Source organism: Prionailurus viverrinus, chromosome A3 (genome assembly GCF_022837055.1).
Source record: "Prionailurus viverrinus isolate Anna chromosome A3, UM_Priviv_1.0, whole genome shotgun sequence".
NCBI classification, from domain to species: domain Eukaryota; kingdom Metazoa; phylum Chordata; class Mammalia; order Carnivora; family Felidae; genus Prionailurus; species Prionailurus viverrinus.
This window is the reverse complement of record NC_062563.1, coordinates 117,876,059-117,889,838: the sequence shown is the minus strand read 5'-3', so window position 1 is coordinate 117,889,838 and position 13,780 is coordinate 117,876,059. Positions and strand designations below refer to the sequence as shown.

At 38.3% G+C, this 13,780-nt stretch overlaps 1 protein-coding gene and 2 non-coding genes across 4 annotated transcripts in view; all 3 read left to right on the top strand.

Moving 5' to 3' along the window:
- The window catches only part of WDR43 (WD repeat domain 43), a 47,062-nt gene that overhangs the window by 21,141 nt on the left and 12,141 nt on the right, over positions 1 to 13,780 (top strand). For both annotated transcript variants that reach the window (XM_047852665.1, XM_047852666.1), the window contains exons 6-11: positions 4,147 to 4,249; positions 5,034 to 5,098; positions 7,816 to 7,987; positions 9,512 to 9,598; positions 10,465 to 10,596; positions 12,090 to 12,221. In XM_047852665.1, coding sequence (XP_047708621.1) covers positions 4,147 to 4,249; positions 5,034 to 5,098; positions 7,816 to 7,987; positions 9,512 to 9,598; positions 10,465 to 10,596; positions 12,090 to 12,221 — 691 coding nt within the window. The remainder of the gene's footprint in view (positions 1 to 4,146; positions 4,250 to 5,033; positions 5,099 to 7,815; positions 7,988 to 9,511; positions 9,599 to 10,464; positions 10,597 to 12,089; positions 12,222 to 13,780) is intronic.
- On the top strand, positions 10,054 to 10,133 carry LOC125163154 (small nucleolar RNA SNORD53/SNORD92). Its single transcript, XR_007151312.1, has one exon. It is a non-coding gene; the product is annotated as a small nucleolar RNA SNORD53/SNORD92 (small nucleolar RNA).
- On the top strand, positions 10,892 to 10,967 carry LOC125163155 (small nucleolar RNA SNORD53/SNORD92). The gene has a single exon (XR_007151313.1). It is a non-coding gene; the product is annotated as a small nucleolar RNA SNORD53/SNORD92 (small nucleolar RNA).

Below are 13,780 nucleotides of genomic sequence, written 5' to 3'. Positions count from 1 at the left end.
AGAGCATGCGCGTGAGTGAGTGGGGGAGGGGCAGAGAGAGAGACCCAGAATCTGAAGCAGCATAGAGCCCGACATGGGGCTCGAACTCAAAAGAGCTCACAAGCCGTGAGATTATGACCTGAGCCAAAGTCAGTTGGACGCTTAACCAACTGAGCTACCTAGGTGCCCTTGTTTACTGGTGAATGTATAAAGTCTCACTAGTTGATGAAAACAAACTGATTGTGAATTGTGTTTGCAAATCATGTTTTTTTACTGTTAGTCTTTTTCTTTTTTTAATTTGTGCCTTAAATTTTTAAAATACCTTTATTGGGGTATAATTGATGTATAATAAACTGCACATGTTCTTCCTTTTAATGTTTATTTATTTTTGAAGGAGAGAGAGAGACAGAATGTGAGTGGGGGAGGGGCAAAGGGAGAGGGAGACACAGAATCTGAAACAGGCTCCAGGCTCTGAGCCGGCAGCACAGAGCCTGACGCGGGGCTCAAACTCATGGACCACGAGATCATGACCTGAGCTGAAGTCAGATGCTTAACTGACTGAGCCACCCAGGCGCCCCAGGATGTAAATTTTAAAAAATAAAAAATAAAATTAAGAAAAAAACGTTAAAAATAAATAAATAAATAAATAAATAAAACCTGTTGTGTAAAACATTAAAACAGTTATTACAGACATTTGTGTATAAATCTTTGTATGGACATATGATTCATTTCTTTTGTGTAAATACCTTGAGTGCATGGGTAGATCATATGATATATATTTAACTTTTTAAGAAATTGCCAAGTTTGGGCCCCTGGCTGGCTTAGTAGAGCATGTGACTCTTGATGTCAGGGTCATGAGTTCAAGCCCATGTTGGGGCTACTGAAAAAAATTGTCAAGTTTTTTCAAAGTGATAGTACCATTTTTACATTTTACATTCTGACCAGCTATGTATAAGAGTGCAAATTCTTTCATATCCTCATTAAATGATATAATCATTTAACCTTAGCCATTTTAATAGGTATGTAATGGTACCTCCCTGTGGTTTTAGTTTGCATTTCCCTAATGGCCACTCACGTTGAGAATCTTGTCCTGTTTGCTATCTGGATATGTTTCTTGATGAAGTATCTGTTCATATGTTTGGCCTATTTTTTAGTGGGTTTGTTTTCTTACTGAGTTTTGAGAATTCTATATATATTCTCAATATAAACCCATTATCAAGTATATGCTTTGCAGATATTTTCTCCTAGTTTGTGCATTGTCTTTTCGAAGAGAAGTTTTTAATTTTGATGTAGTCCGGATCATGTTTCGAGATCTTTGCTTAATTAATCCAAGGTCACAAAGGTTTTCTTCTGAAAGATTTAGTTTTAAGGCTTGCATTTTGAGCTAATATGTGTATATGGTACAAGGAATGAATGATAGTTTTTTAAAAATTTTTATTTAAATTCCAATTAACATACAGTGTAATATTAAAAAAAATTTTTTTTAATGTTTATTCATTTTTGAGAAACAGAGTTAGAGTGGGGGAGGGACAGAGAAAAGAGGGAGACACAGAACCTGAAGCAGGCTCCAGGCTCCAAGCTGTCAGCACAGAGCATGACGCGGGGCTCAACTCACAAACTGCAAGATGGTGACCTGAGCTGAAGTCGGCCGTTTAACCGACTGAGCCACCCAGGCGCCCCGACATACAGTGTGATATTAATTTCAGGTGTACAGTATAGTGATTTAGCACTACCATAAATACCCAGTGCTCATCACAAGTGTACACCTTAATCTCCATCACCTATTTAGCCCATCGCCCACACCCCCAACCACTAGTTGTGTATAGTTAAGGGTCTGTTTCTTGGTTTGCCTTTTTCTCCTCTTTGGTTTCTTAAATTCCACATATGCGTGAAATCATACAGCATTTGTCTTTCGCTGACTTACTTCACTAAGCATAATACTTTCTAGTTTCACCCATGTCACTGCAAATGGCAAGATTTCATTTTTTATGCCAGTGTGTGTGTGTGTGTGTGTGTGTGTGTGTGAGAGAGAGAGAGAGAGAGAGAGAGAGAGAGAGAGAGGTGTATATCACATCTTTATCCATTCATCAATGGGCTGTTTCCATAACTTGGCTATTGTAGATATTTGGTATTGTAGAAATATCAGGTGCACGTATCCCTTTGAGTTAGTTTTTTTTTTTTTTTTTTTGAATAAATACCTAGTAGTGCTGCTCTTGCTGGGTTATAGGACAGTTGTGTTTTTTACATTTATTTATTTATTTAGAGCGAGCAAGTGAGAGGTGCAGAGAGAATTCCCAGCATGCTCTGTGCTGCCAGTGAAGAGCTTGATGTGTGGGGCTTGATGCCACGGACTGCAAGATCATACCCGAGCCAAAATCAAGAGTCAGATGCCCAGTGACTGAGCCACTCAGGCACCCCTATTTTTAACTTTTTTTTTTTTTTTTTTTTGCAAATGTCTATTTAGGGGAAAGTGGGGGGATTTGAAGCGGGCTCTGCACTAACAGCAGTGAGCCCGATTTGGGGCTTGCACTCAACGAACTGGGAGATCGTGACCTGAGCCCAAGCTCAACTGACTGAACCATCCAGGCACCCCCTTATTTTTAACTTTTTGAGGGAACTTCATAAGTTTTGCAAAGTGGCTGCACCAGTTTGCATTCCTAAATGGATGGAAATTTATGTTCTTGTGTTAGGAATATCCATTGGTCTCAGTACCATTGGTTGAAAAGACTATTTCCAGTGAACTGTTTTTGCATATATACATGGATATACACATACAGTTGGTTCTTATTTGCAGTTGTTATGTTGTATAAAGTCCTCATGAGCGCAGAGTTAGTGATACTGAACTGTGATTCCTCCGGGAAATATAAGGTTAGGTTTCTGCAAGTTTTGTTGGTTACATTTTTGTCATTTAATCAATATATAGCCTCATTTTATGTGTGTTTCTGTTTGAAAATACATCATGTATATAGTTAATTAACCCCTGTCAGAACAGAGTTTACCTAACAAATATTTTTTCCCTTAAGGCATATTACAGCTTCTTTTGCTCTTAGATACATGAGACAGCACTTGAGCACTATACTTAGGGCACTGTTTATTTTTTTATTTTTTTTGAGAGAGAGGGCACAAGTGAGTGAGGGGCAGAGAGAGGGAGAGAGAAGAGAGGCTCACCCAAATTGGGGCTTGAGCTCACCTGAAGTGTGGTGTGGGGCTCGTGTTAACCTGATGGAGGGCTTGAACTTACAAACTGTGAGATCATGACCTGAGCCAAAGTCTGGTGCTTAACCTACTGAGCCATCCAGGCGCCTCCTTAAGGGACATTTTAAAAGTGAAATCACCAACAAAAACATAAAAACAAAATTAAAATACTTCTTAGCATTCTAAATAATACTAATGATACTAAATAATACTAATAACACTTCTGTAGTATGAGAGCTGAAGGAAGAAGTCAGAGCATAGCCTTGTTGAACATTGTGGGCAACTCTTACTATTTTTCACTGCTTTGAGTATTTTTATTGCTCTGTTCAAGACTATGGAAGTTCCACAAGTTCTGATTCAGAGGCTAACAAATTTTAGCAAGTAAGCAAATTCTCAAAGAAGGAATCCACAAATAATGAGGATCATTTGGGTTAAATATACGCATGGGTCTATTTCTGGACTCTATTTTCTTTACATTGCTATCGTGTGAATTCTCAGATTAATCTATAGAATCAGTGTAAACCCAGTCAAAATCTCAGCAAACTCTCTTGTAGAAATTGACCATCTGATTTTAAAATTCAAAGAGAAATGCAAAGGATGTAGAATAGCCAAAACAATGTTGAAAAAGCAGAAAAAAGTTGGAGGACTCACATTGCCTGATTTCTGGACTTGTCAAGCTACAATAATCAAAACAGTGTGGTATTGGCATCAAGATAAACAGATTAATGGAAAAGAATAGAGAATTTTACTTATTGTTTAAATCTGCATAAGGGCATTAGTGCTTTCTCTTTTCCCTGCAACCATGTTAAGTGGCAGTGACACAAATGGGTCTAAGTTTGATCTGTAGTCTCTTTATTTAGCTTTCAAAAGATGCAAAAACTATTGGGAATCTAATGCTGTTACTCCCATTAGGTGCTCATCTTTTTTTGTTGTTAAATTTCTTACTACCTAATCATGGGTTTTGTTATCTAGGCAGGTCCGGTCAGAAAACAAAGAAAAGAATGCAGTGATGTCTTTTACAGTTACAGATGAACCTGTCTATATTGACTTGACGTTGTCAGAAAATAAAGAAGAGGTAAATGGCTCAATTTTTGAGAATTTGTTTTTGGATTTCACAAACTATATTTTTAAAGTTAGTGTTTTGATGATTTAATGATTTGGGAAAGTAGGGGACATGAGGGAAGAAAGAACAAAATGTAACAAAAATCTTCTTGGACTGTCCGGAGTAACCATTAAATAAATCACTGTGGTGTGCACTTCCAAGCAGGGGGACCGTGTCCATGGTGTTTTCAGGGATTTTTTTTTCCAAAATTTTTTAACGTTTATTTATTTTTGAGAGACCGAGCATGAGTGGGGGAGGGGCAGAGAGAGAGGGAGACACAGAATCTGAAGCAGGCTCCAGGCTCTGAGCTGTCAGCACAGAGCCCGATGCAGGGCTTGAACCCACAGACTGCGAGATCATGACCTGAGCTGAAGTTGGATGCTTAACCACCTGAGCCACCCAGCCACCGCCAACCCCCCCCCCCCCCCCCCCGTGTTCAGGGATCTGACTGCTCTGACATGCGGGGCCTGCCAGTTTCTTTTGTCAGTGACTTTGCACTTGGTAGTGACTTTGCTCCTATAACTTCCAGGCTGCATTCTTCTTGTTATCTTCTTGGCTTAAACTTTTATTTCTATGCTTGACAACAACTCCAGTTGTTTAGATGACAGTAATGAATTTTAAATGCAAGAGTTGTGCCACCTTGGTGTTCTGACTTTTTCTCTGTTTATTTAAAGGGGTGGGGAGGACAGTTGAAGTTTTATAAGTATATTATGAAGGCCATTCTCCATTAGAGTAATCAGTTTAATTTTTCTTTTAGCCTGTCAAGTTAGCTGTTGTTTGCAAAGATGGTCAAGTTCATCTTTTTGAACACATATTAAATGGGTAAGTACGAAATTTCTCAAGTCAAATGTGTTTTCTTTCCCTGACTTGTTACTCTTTTTTATTCCTACCTCAGTATTCTTTGCCTTACATTACTTTTCAGTTAGGTTGTTTTGAAAGAATTATTAATTATCCATATGACTATATACATTTCCAATGAGGATTCAAGTTTTTGGATTGTGGACCATTTCTTCATATTTGTGGGTAGTAAAGTAGTTTTATGATATATGCTTAGTAAATGTTGGCAGTTCTAATGATACATTTTGTTGGTTTACCTTAAAGTTTATACTTATTTTGAGAGAGAGAGAGAGAGAGAGTATGCATGCATGCATGAGAGGTAGTGGGGCAGAGAGAGAGAATCCCAAGCAGGCTCCGGTCAGCTTAGAGCCTGACATGGGGCTTGATTTCATGAACTGTGAGATCATGACCTGAGCCGAAATCAAGAGTTGGATGCTTAGGGTGCCTGGGTGGCTTAGTCGGTTAAGCATCTGACTTCACCTCAGGTCATGATCTCCCGGTTTGTGAGTTCAAGCCCCATGTCGGGCTCTGTGCTGACAGCTCAGAGCCTGGAGCCTGGTTTGGAATCTGTGTCTCCCCCTCTCTCTGCCCCTTCCCTGCTCATGCTCTGTGTCTCTCTGTCTCCCAATAATAAAAAAATGTTTAAAAAAATTTAAAAGAGTTGGATGTTTAGCCAACTTAGCCACCTAGGTGCCCCTCTAGTGATACATTAAAAATTTTTTTTTACCGTTTATTTATTTTTGAGAGACAGAGACAGAATGAGCAGGGGAGGGGCAGAGAGAGAGGGAGACACAGAATCTGGGGCAGACTCCAGGCTCTGAGCTGTCAGCACAGAGCCCGATGCGGGGCTTGAACCCACAAACGATGAGATCATGACCTGAGCTGAAGTTGGACGCTTAACAGACTGAACCACCCAGGCATCCCTCTAGTGATACATTTTAACTGAAAGTGGTTCAGTTGGAAAAGTTTGCTTGTGAACTTGGTAAAGCCTTGATTTCTAACTTTGATAATAGTTTCCCTTGCCATATATATGTGGATCAATGAAGCATGGCAGTGCTATTGTTTTGGTGGACAGAGAGGGGTGTTGCTGTTAGCATGTGTAGTAGTCATAGGTCTAGGATCAGTAAATTATGACCTGTGGGTCAAATCCAGTATGACCATACATGGCCCCCCAAAACTAAAATATTTACTATCTGCTCTTTATAGAAAGCTTGGCAACCTTTGCCATTCTCTGTAAATGTGGTCTGAGACTCAATCATGTGAACTTCAAGATGGTTTCAACTTTTTGTCAGTTGGTATTCTTCCTTTTACAACGCTAATGTAGGAATTTATTTAAGTATAAAATTGTTATGAAGGCATAAAACATTGAAAAACATTTAGGATGTGTAGACAATAGGTTATAAAGCCTAATTCTCCCTGCATTGAGTTCTACTCCTTAGAGGTAACTCTTAACATTTTGGTGTGTAACACTTGAGGCCTTTATTGATACAGTCATACACATATGTGGAACATATAACTAAGGGCCCAGAGATGGTGGGCTGCTGTGAGGAATTGGGCACCTCTCCATGGGCAATAGTAAGCTGTTGCTTTTATGCAGAAGACTGGTAAGGTTTGACCTCATCAGGTATTAAGTGTTAAGACATTATTAAGCTTTTGAATCATTCTGTCGGATATGTTGAGAATAGACTACAGAGGGGTAGAAGACCAGAAATCCTGGATGGAGATGGTTGTGGAGTCAGGATAACTAGGAGGCATGAGCTAGAAGGATGGTGTGGTGCACCTGTTGGGAGTAAGATGTCTGTGGTGTGAGGAGTGAGAGGCTGAGACACAGTGAAGGGCGGGGCTGTTGGAGGCGGGAGGGTATGGAGCTGGGAGGACAGTGTATCAGAAGCATCATCAGCCTGCACGGTGGATGCAGAGACCAGACTGCTAAGAAAGGAATTCCTCAGGAGTAGTGTTAGAATGACAGCCACTAGAATCTTCAAGAAATCTGGGGCAGTGGCCCAGAAACCATTGGATGACAGCAGGAGAGGGAGGTAGCTGGTATCTGGTAACAACACTTACCCAGGTTTTAGAAGGGAAAGAGAGACAGACTATTCATCTTGAAATGTTTGTGAAGAACGCGGAACACTCTTAAAATCATCTCATGCCTAGGCTTCTGACATAAAGGCTATGGAGAGAAAACAGCTACAGCTTGGGAGATCTGCCCTGATGTGCCAGCATAGAGCAAGAAGCTGATGAAAGCCCTTGGATAAGCAGTAGATAATGGAATTTTTTATATTAGACGATGGAATTTTGTTGTTTATATTTTGCTGATAATTTTGCTCTTGGAACTGCATTGCGGAGGTCATGGTGAGGCTTTTGCGGGTTGGAAACAATTGGAAATGGGACTGATTGGAACAGGGCATGTACAGAGAGTCCTCTGGGACTGAAGCACAAGGCAGCGAGAGAGTACCTGGGATCTTGGCGTCCTTTATGGGGCTTGACAATGGGATGGAAGGGCACTTGGTGTCCAGGCAGATTTGGTGGTGAGGTCTTGCTAGATGAGGTCTTGACAGCAACACTAGTGGTGTGGGGATCCTGGTCACTCTGGTGATAGTGTGGAGGCCACAGGAGGTTACATTTCTTGACTTGATGCCAGCTTCAAAGCATTCATATGAGATGTTTCAAATTTTCTAATCTATTTTTTTTTTCATTTCTAGATACTGCAAAAAGCCTTTGACTTCAAATTGCACAATTCAGATAGTGACACCTGGGAAAGGCAAGAAATCAACACCAAAACCCATTCCTATTCTAGCAGCTGGGTTTTGCTCAGACAAAATGTCATTGTTGCTTGTATACGGCAATTGGTTTCAGCCCACCATTGAGCGAGTGGTACGTAGATACTACTCTGGAGTAAAGCAAAATAGCATCAACGTGGACATGAAAAAAAAAAGATGACTGTGGAGTGATTCATTGGTCTGCTTATTTGAATACTTAAAAAGAAGTCGTGTATTTTCCTGTAACTGAAGGATCTTTCACTGGGTAGTTTATTTTAGTTTGTGAGAGCTATGTATATAATTTTACTTCACCTAGCATATCAAATATTTTTTTTTCAATATATGAAATTTATCGTCAAATTGGTTTCCATACAACACCCAGTGCTCATCCCAAAAGGTGCCCTCCTCAATACCCATCACCCACCCTCCCCTCCCTCCCACCCCCCATCACCCCTCAGTTTAGCATATCAAATATTTTAATCCTTAGTCAATATGAAAAATTATTTCAGATATTTTATTCGCCTTTTTTTTTGGTATTCTGTCTGGTATATATTTTCTGGTATATATTTTCACTTAGGCACATACCTCAGTTTGGAATAGCCACATTTCAAGTGCTCAATAGCCCCACATTTACTAACATTTTGGTCAGCACAGGGTATGAATGAATTTTACCCAAGTACCCAAAAGATACATCTTAATAAAAGAGCCTTTAGTAACAGTACTCATTGAGTTTTCTAAGTGGAAATGTAATGGGTGGTGCAATTACTTAACTTTTTTGAAAGTTTCTTTGGAGACTTTTGGTGAGGTATGGGCGTGTCCAATAGGTGATTTCTTTAGGTTACATTTATACTGCTTTTATTCAGTAAGGCCTTCTGGGAGATGATGAGTGAAATATTATGTGCCCAAGCAAACTCTTGTGGAGTTTATTTTACTTTTTAAGAATTTAACACATGGATATGGTTTAATAAAAAAGGGAGAAAGGTTATTAAGCTATAAACGTAACTCTCCGTGCTGTACCTGGACCCCCTAACCGTCCTCTGAAGATGCTGCCATTGTTTCCTGCTTGTTTTGTGTCCTACCAGATGCTGATTAATTATATGGGCACAGAACAGAGAATTACATAAAACCTTACAGGCTTATGGGTAACATGTACTTTGCTGCATCTGATTGTCCCCCTTGTAATGGCACATCAGGATTTAGAGATCCACCTTACAGCAATTTGTTCATCAGCAGTGCTGTCTTTGACTTGCTTGTGGAAAGTATAGTGGGGGGACCCTAAATAGCCCAGATTATTTTTTTTACAAGGGTGACAAACAGGAATCTTTAAAAATCTGTTATAGTTTAAAAACATCTTCATCTTTTAAAACTATACATGTGAAAACTTTGAGCAGTTCATAACCGAAAAAAGTACACATTATGCTTAATATCTTCAGAGTTGACCCACTTTTCTCTGCTGCCATCAGTCTGAGTAGTGGTCAGTCTGAGAGGCTGAGTTTTGTGGGGAAGCTTTCTATACTTTTTTGTATTTTTATGAAAATGCACAAGTACACATTGGCTTTTCATGTTATTCTTATTCCCAATTGCTTTGTTTGACATTTCCGCCCCCTTTCTTACCCCCTCCTTAAAATTATATTCCCAGGCTTTAAGTTCCAAAGAACCTCACATGTGTTTAGTAAGAGACATTTCAAACTGCTGGGCCCCCAAAGTAGAGACGGCTATAACAAAGGTGAGTGCATTTCGTATTAGAAGTTGAGAAAAAAGAGATTTGGGTGAATTGAATTGTTATATAATATTATGTTTAGACTCTTTAATACCCTCCTTATGATCTTAACAAATTGGTGAGATTAAGTTTTAGGTAACAAGATTATACAACTTCTTTCCTGTGCTTTTGATTTGTTGAATGAATGAGTGAATAGACAACTAAAAGTTAAAGACTTGGGAGTTAGTCCTTTACCCCGTGTGTGATCATTAAATAAATACAACATTTGTCAATAACTTATTTTGCTGATTTCAGCATTTGAAGGAGGAATCCTATATTTAAGGATATAAAGCCCTAAATGATGGGTTTGGAATTAAATACCATATTTAAGCTTATCATCATGATTTTTTATTTTGAATATAACATGGCATCTACATGTAGATACATGTTTGGCAGTTTAATGAGGAAAAAAAAACCAAGACCTGCTATGATGACATCCATATATGGTTTCGCTTCTGGCTGAGTTTCAGAGATGACACCTTTCTCTTGGCTGTCTGAGCATTTCTGGCAAAGCTGGATTACTGGAGGTGGTAGTAAAATGTACAACTTCACTCTCTAATGTTTTTAAGTAATCTTTAAATGTTGTTTTTCCTGGTTTTTACTCATGTGCTATTGAAAACCTTAAAACTATAAACTTTCAAATTATAATTTGGAAACTTATTTACTAACATTCAGTTAAAATTTGTCTGTAGTTCTTATCATATTAAGTTAATTATGTTAAGATTTTCCAGTAGAAAAACCAATTAAAAGCTGTTAGTTTTCTTTGGGGCTAAATCTTACAAGGACTAAGGCATAATTCCCTTTGTCACATGCCGGCTATTCCTTTTTAACAGGTGAGAACACCAGTGATGAATTCTGAAGCAAAAGTTTTGGTGCCTGGGGTACCTGGTCATCATGCAGCTATCAAACCTCCTCCTTCACAAACTGAGGAGGTAGAGAGCAAGAGGAAATTAGGGGAAAATGAGGTAATAAAATCACTGACCATTTTTGAGTTTGAAATGTAATTTATTACTCATGAGACTACCAAATTATTGGGTAGAGCCAAACTTGAAACTTCAGGAACTTAGCTAAGATTGCTGCTGGTTCCCTCTCTCATCCCGAGCAGCACAGGTTCAGAAATTCCAAATTGTAACCCGAGGCTTCTACTTGGCCACTGTTAATGGAGAAGACAGACTCTTACTAACTAAAGAGGGTGCTGTTTTGACCATTGTTAGCAGTCAGCTGGGTCACATAATTGAATACAGTACCTTAAGCCAGGACTTGCTGTGATGATTTCCATTGGGTTTCGCATGTTGCTGAGTTCCAGTGATGCCTTTTCTCTTGGCTGTCTGAGCAGTTCTGGCTAGTTTAGTGAGTGTTGGCCTTTAAAAGTGGTCATCACTATAACCTCTTCAAGTGCTTACAACCTTCATTTTTTCTCAGCTCCCTAGACCTTCCTGTGTTTACTGTACTTGTCTCTGTAGACCTTTTTCTTATGTGTCACCCTAAATGATGTGAAATTTTAATTGTTTTATCATTAGAGAAAGATTATGTTTCTTTACCTGATTTTAAATGTCTTCCTTTGTAGGGTGTGTGGGGGGATGGGGCTGAGTAGTTGTTCATTAAAATTATTCCTTAGTAACATGGTATATGTATTTAAAAATAACATGCCAACTTTCTTTAACTTGGCCTAGATCCAATTATTTAATTTCCTCCTGCCTTTTTTGATTTTTATGTTAACCTAAATAGGAGGCTTTGCCAGAGCCTATTTGCCATAGTAGTCACAGAGTATTTGTATTTTGATTTAGTTACTAAGAGGCAGGCAGAACATGGTTGTTAGACTTGTTTTAATAAGAGATAAGTTCTCTACAATTGAGTTTTTGTGTAGCAAATTGCATCCTGTTTATTTACACTTAAATTTTAGATTCTTTTATCAAGGGAACTTGATTTAGTAGAGCATAGCATCTTCTAGAAAATCATCATTTGGAACTACTAAAACGAAAAATAGGAAAAGACATTTTAAAAATTGTTTTGGGAACATAGTTGTCTTTATTTCTCATTTTCTTTTGATAATTTTCCTTTTTTACAGATCTGAGGCTGATAACCAGGGGTAGTTCTAGAAGGGAAAGTTCTTTTGATAATAGGTCTTTTCTTGTGCTTTAGTAATAAGATACCAGATCTGTGTATTTTTTGAATCTTCTTTAGAGAGATGTTTTTATGAATTACATTTTCAAATCATGACTTCTCATGCACTTCCAGATCACTAGGATCTGGAACCTTGGATTGCAGATAATACATTCGTCTCCATCATTGGCTTTATGGTAGTAAGATCTTGTTGGAATGAGAAAGAGCTTGTTTGTGTTTTTCATTGTGAACCAGTCAGTGCTTTTGTTTTTTGAGACATGGGAGCAAAGTAATTCGACCAAACTACTTTAGGCCTTGTCTAGATTAACATTAATAGATCATTTGTGTTCTGCAGATTAGCATTGAAGAGCGCCTGGGAGCACTGGATATAGATACAAAGAAAGAGAAGGATGACCTTCCACAGACAAATAGCTTTCCAGTTCTTCTCACACAAGGATTAGAAAGTAATGATTTCGAAATGTTAAATGTAAGTATTATAGCAGTTTTTAAAATGAATTAGGACAGTTAATTTTTCTTAGAAAGTGATTGACATAACACACTCAGACTGAAGAGTCATGTGATAAAGCTGTTTTGAATTTAATATTTTGTGAGTTTAGTCAAATACATATCACTTGGTGGCACTATACAGACAGTCACCAACCTACAAAGGCATTGTATTAAATTATTTTGAACCTGGAATGCATTTTCTCATAGAAATATTGTTCTGAATTGTTATTAGGTCTTAGGCTTTAGTTCACAAAAGCCTTTATAAACATAGTGTAGCTGAATTATAATACTCAGCATTCTAGATCACAATTTATATTTTTTTCTGTAGGAAAATGCGTTCCTGAGTTTTTACTCTGGATTCCAGAAACTTATTTCCCCCTGGCCGTGAGAGGGGGCGGTGAGGTGGAACCTTGGCAATGGGTAGGAGGTTTGGGGGAAAAATTGAAGAGGGTTGGGGGTTATCTTGTGAAGTATTTAGAGGTAAAATACTAGAAATTTATATAAGGGAAGCATTTATTATTTGTGTGTTTGTAAGTTGGTGACTGCTTGTATGAAGTGACTTAATTAGGTCCCCTTAAATTCCAGAATGTAACAGTGATCTGTACAGAAAATTGAAGTGTAAAAATTGGATTTAAGCACTGCCTAGTTAGATTAAAGCAGTTTACATTTTCATAAGTGCATTTATTCTTAGTGACTCAGCAATATTATGGTGCCACTTAGTATTGATATGCCTTTTAATATGTAACCTGTGAATAGCATCTTTCTGATTTATATTTTGATCTAAGTGGGAATATCTTATATTTGTGTTTAAGGTGACTTTTGCATAAAGGGGACACTATATCCTAAAACTTAAAATTGCTTGTAAAATTGTTTGTAAGTGTATGTAATTTGGAAGGTGGATTTTAGTTTAATATGGCATAGAAATCTAGGTGAAAAATAAGCTGTAGAAAACAGCTGACAGTTTTTAAAATACACTGTTAACTTACCTGTCGTTATTGCCTCCTTAATTGTGCTTTGAAACCTTCCTCAGTAGTATAACTAAATCAGTTCCCAATTTTTTTTTTAAAGAAACATTTCAAAACATTTAAAAAATTATTACAGTGGACCACCATGGACTCATCACTCAGTTTCAGAAATGATCAAATCTAGCCAGTCTGTCTGTGATGGTTTCATTTATCTGCCCACATGTCTCCCCACATTATAGTGAAGATATCTTTTAGAGACATCATTTTATCCATAAATAAATCCCTGTTCCACTGACAATAGCAAGTCCTTTTAAAAACAACCACAATCCAGTGTGCCTGGGTGGCTCAGTTGGTTAAGCGTCTGACTTCAGCTCAGGTCATTATCTCGTGGTTTGTGAGTTCAAGTCCCGTGTCGGGCTCTGTGCTGGCAGCTTTCTCAGAGCCTGGAGCCTGCTCTGGATTCTGTCTCCCTTTCTCTCTGCCCCTCCTCTGCTCATACTGTCTCTCTCTCTCTCAAAAATAAATAAACGCTAAAAAAAACCAAACAAACCACGATCTATTATCACACCTAATA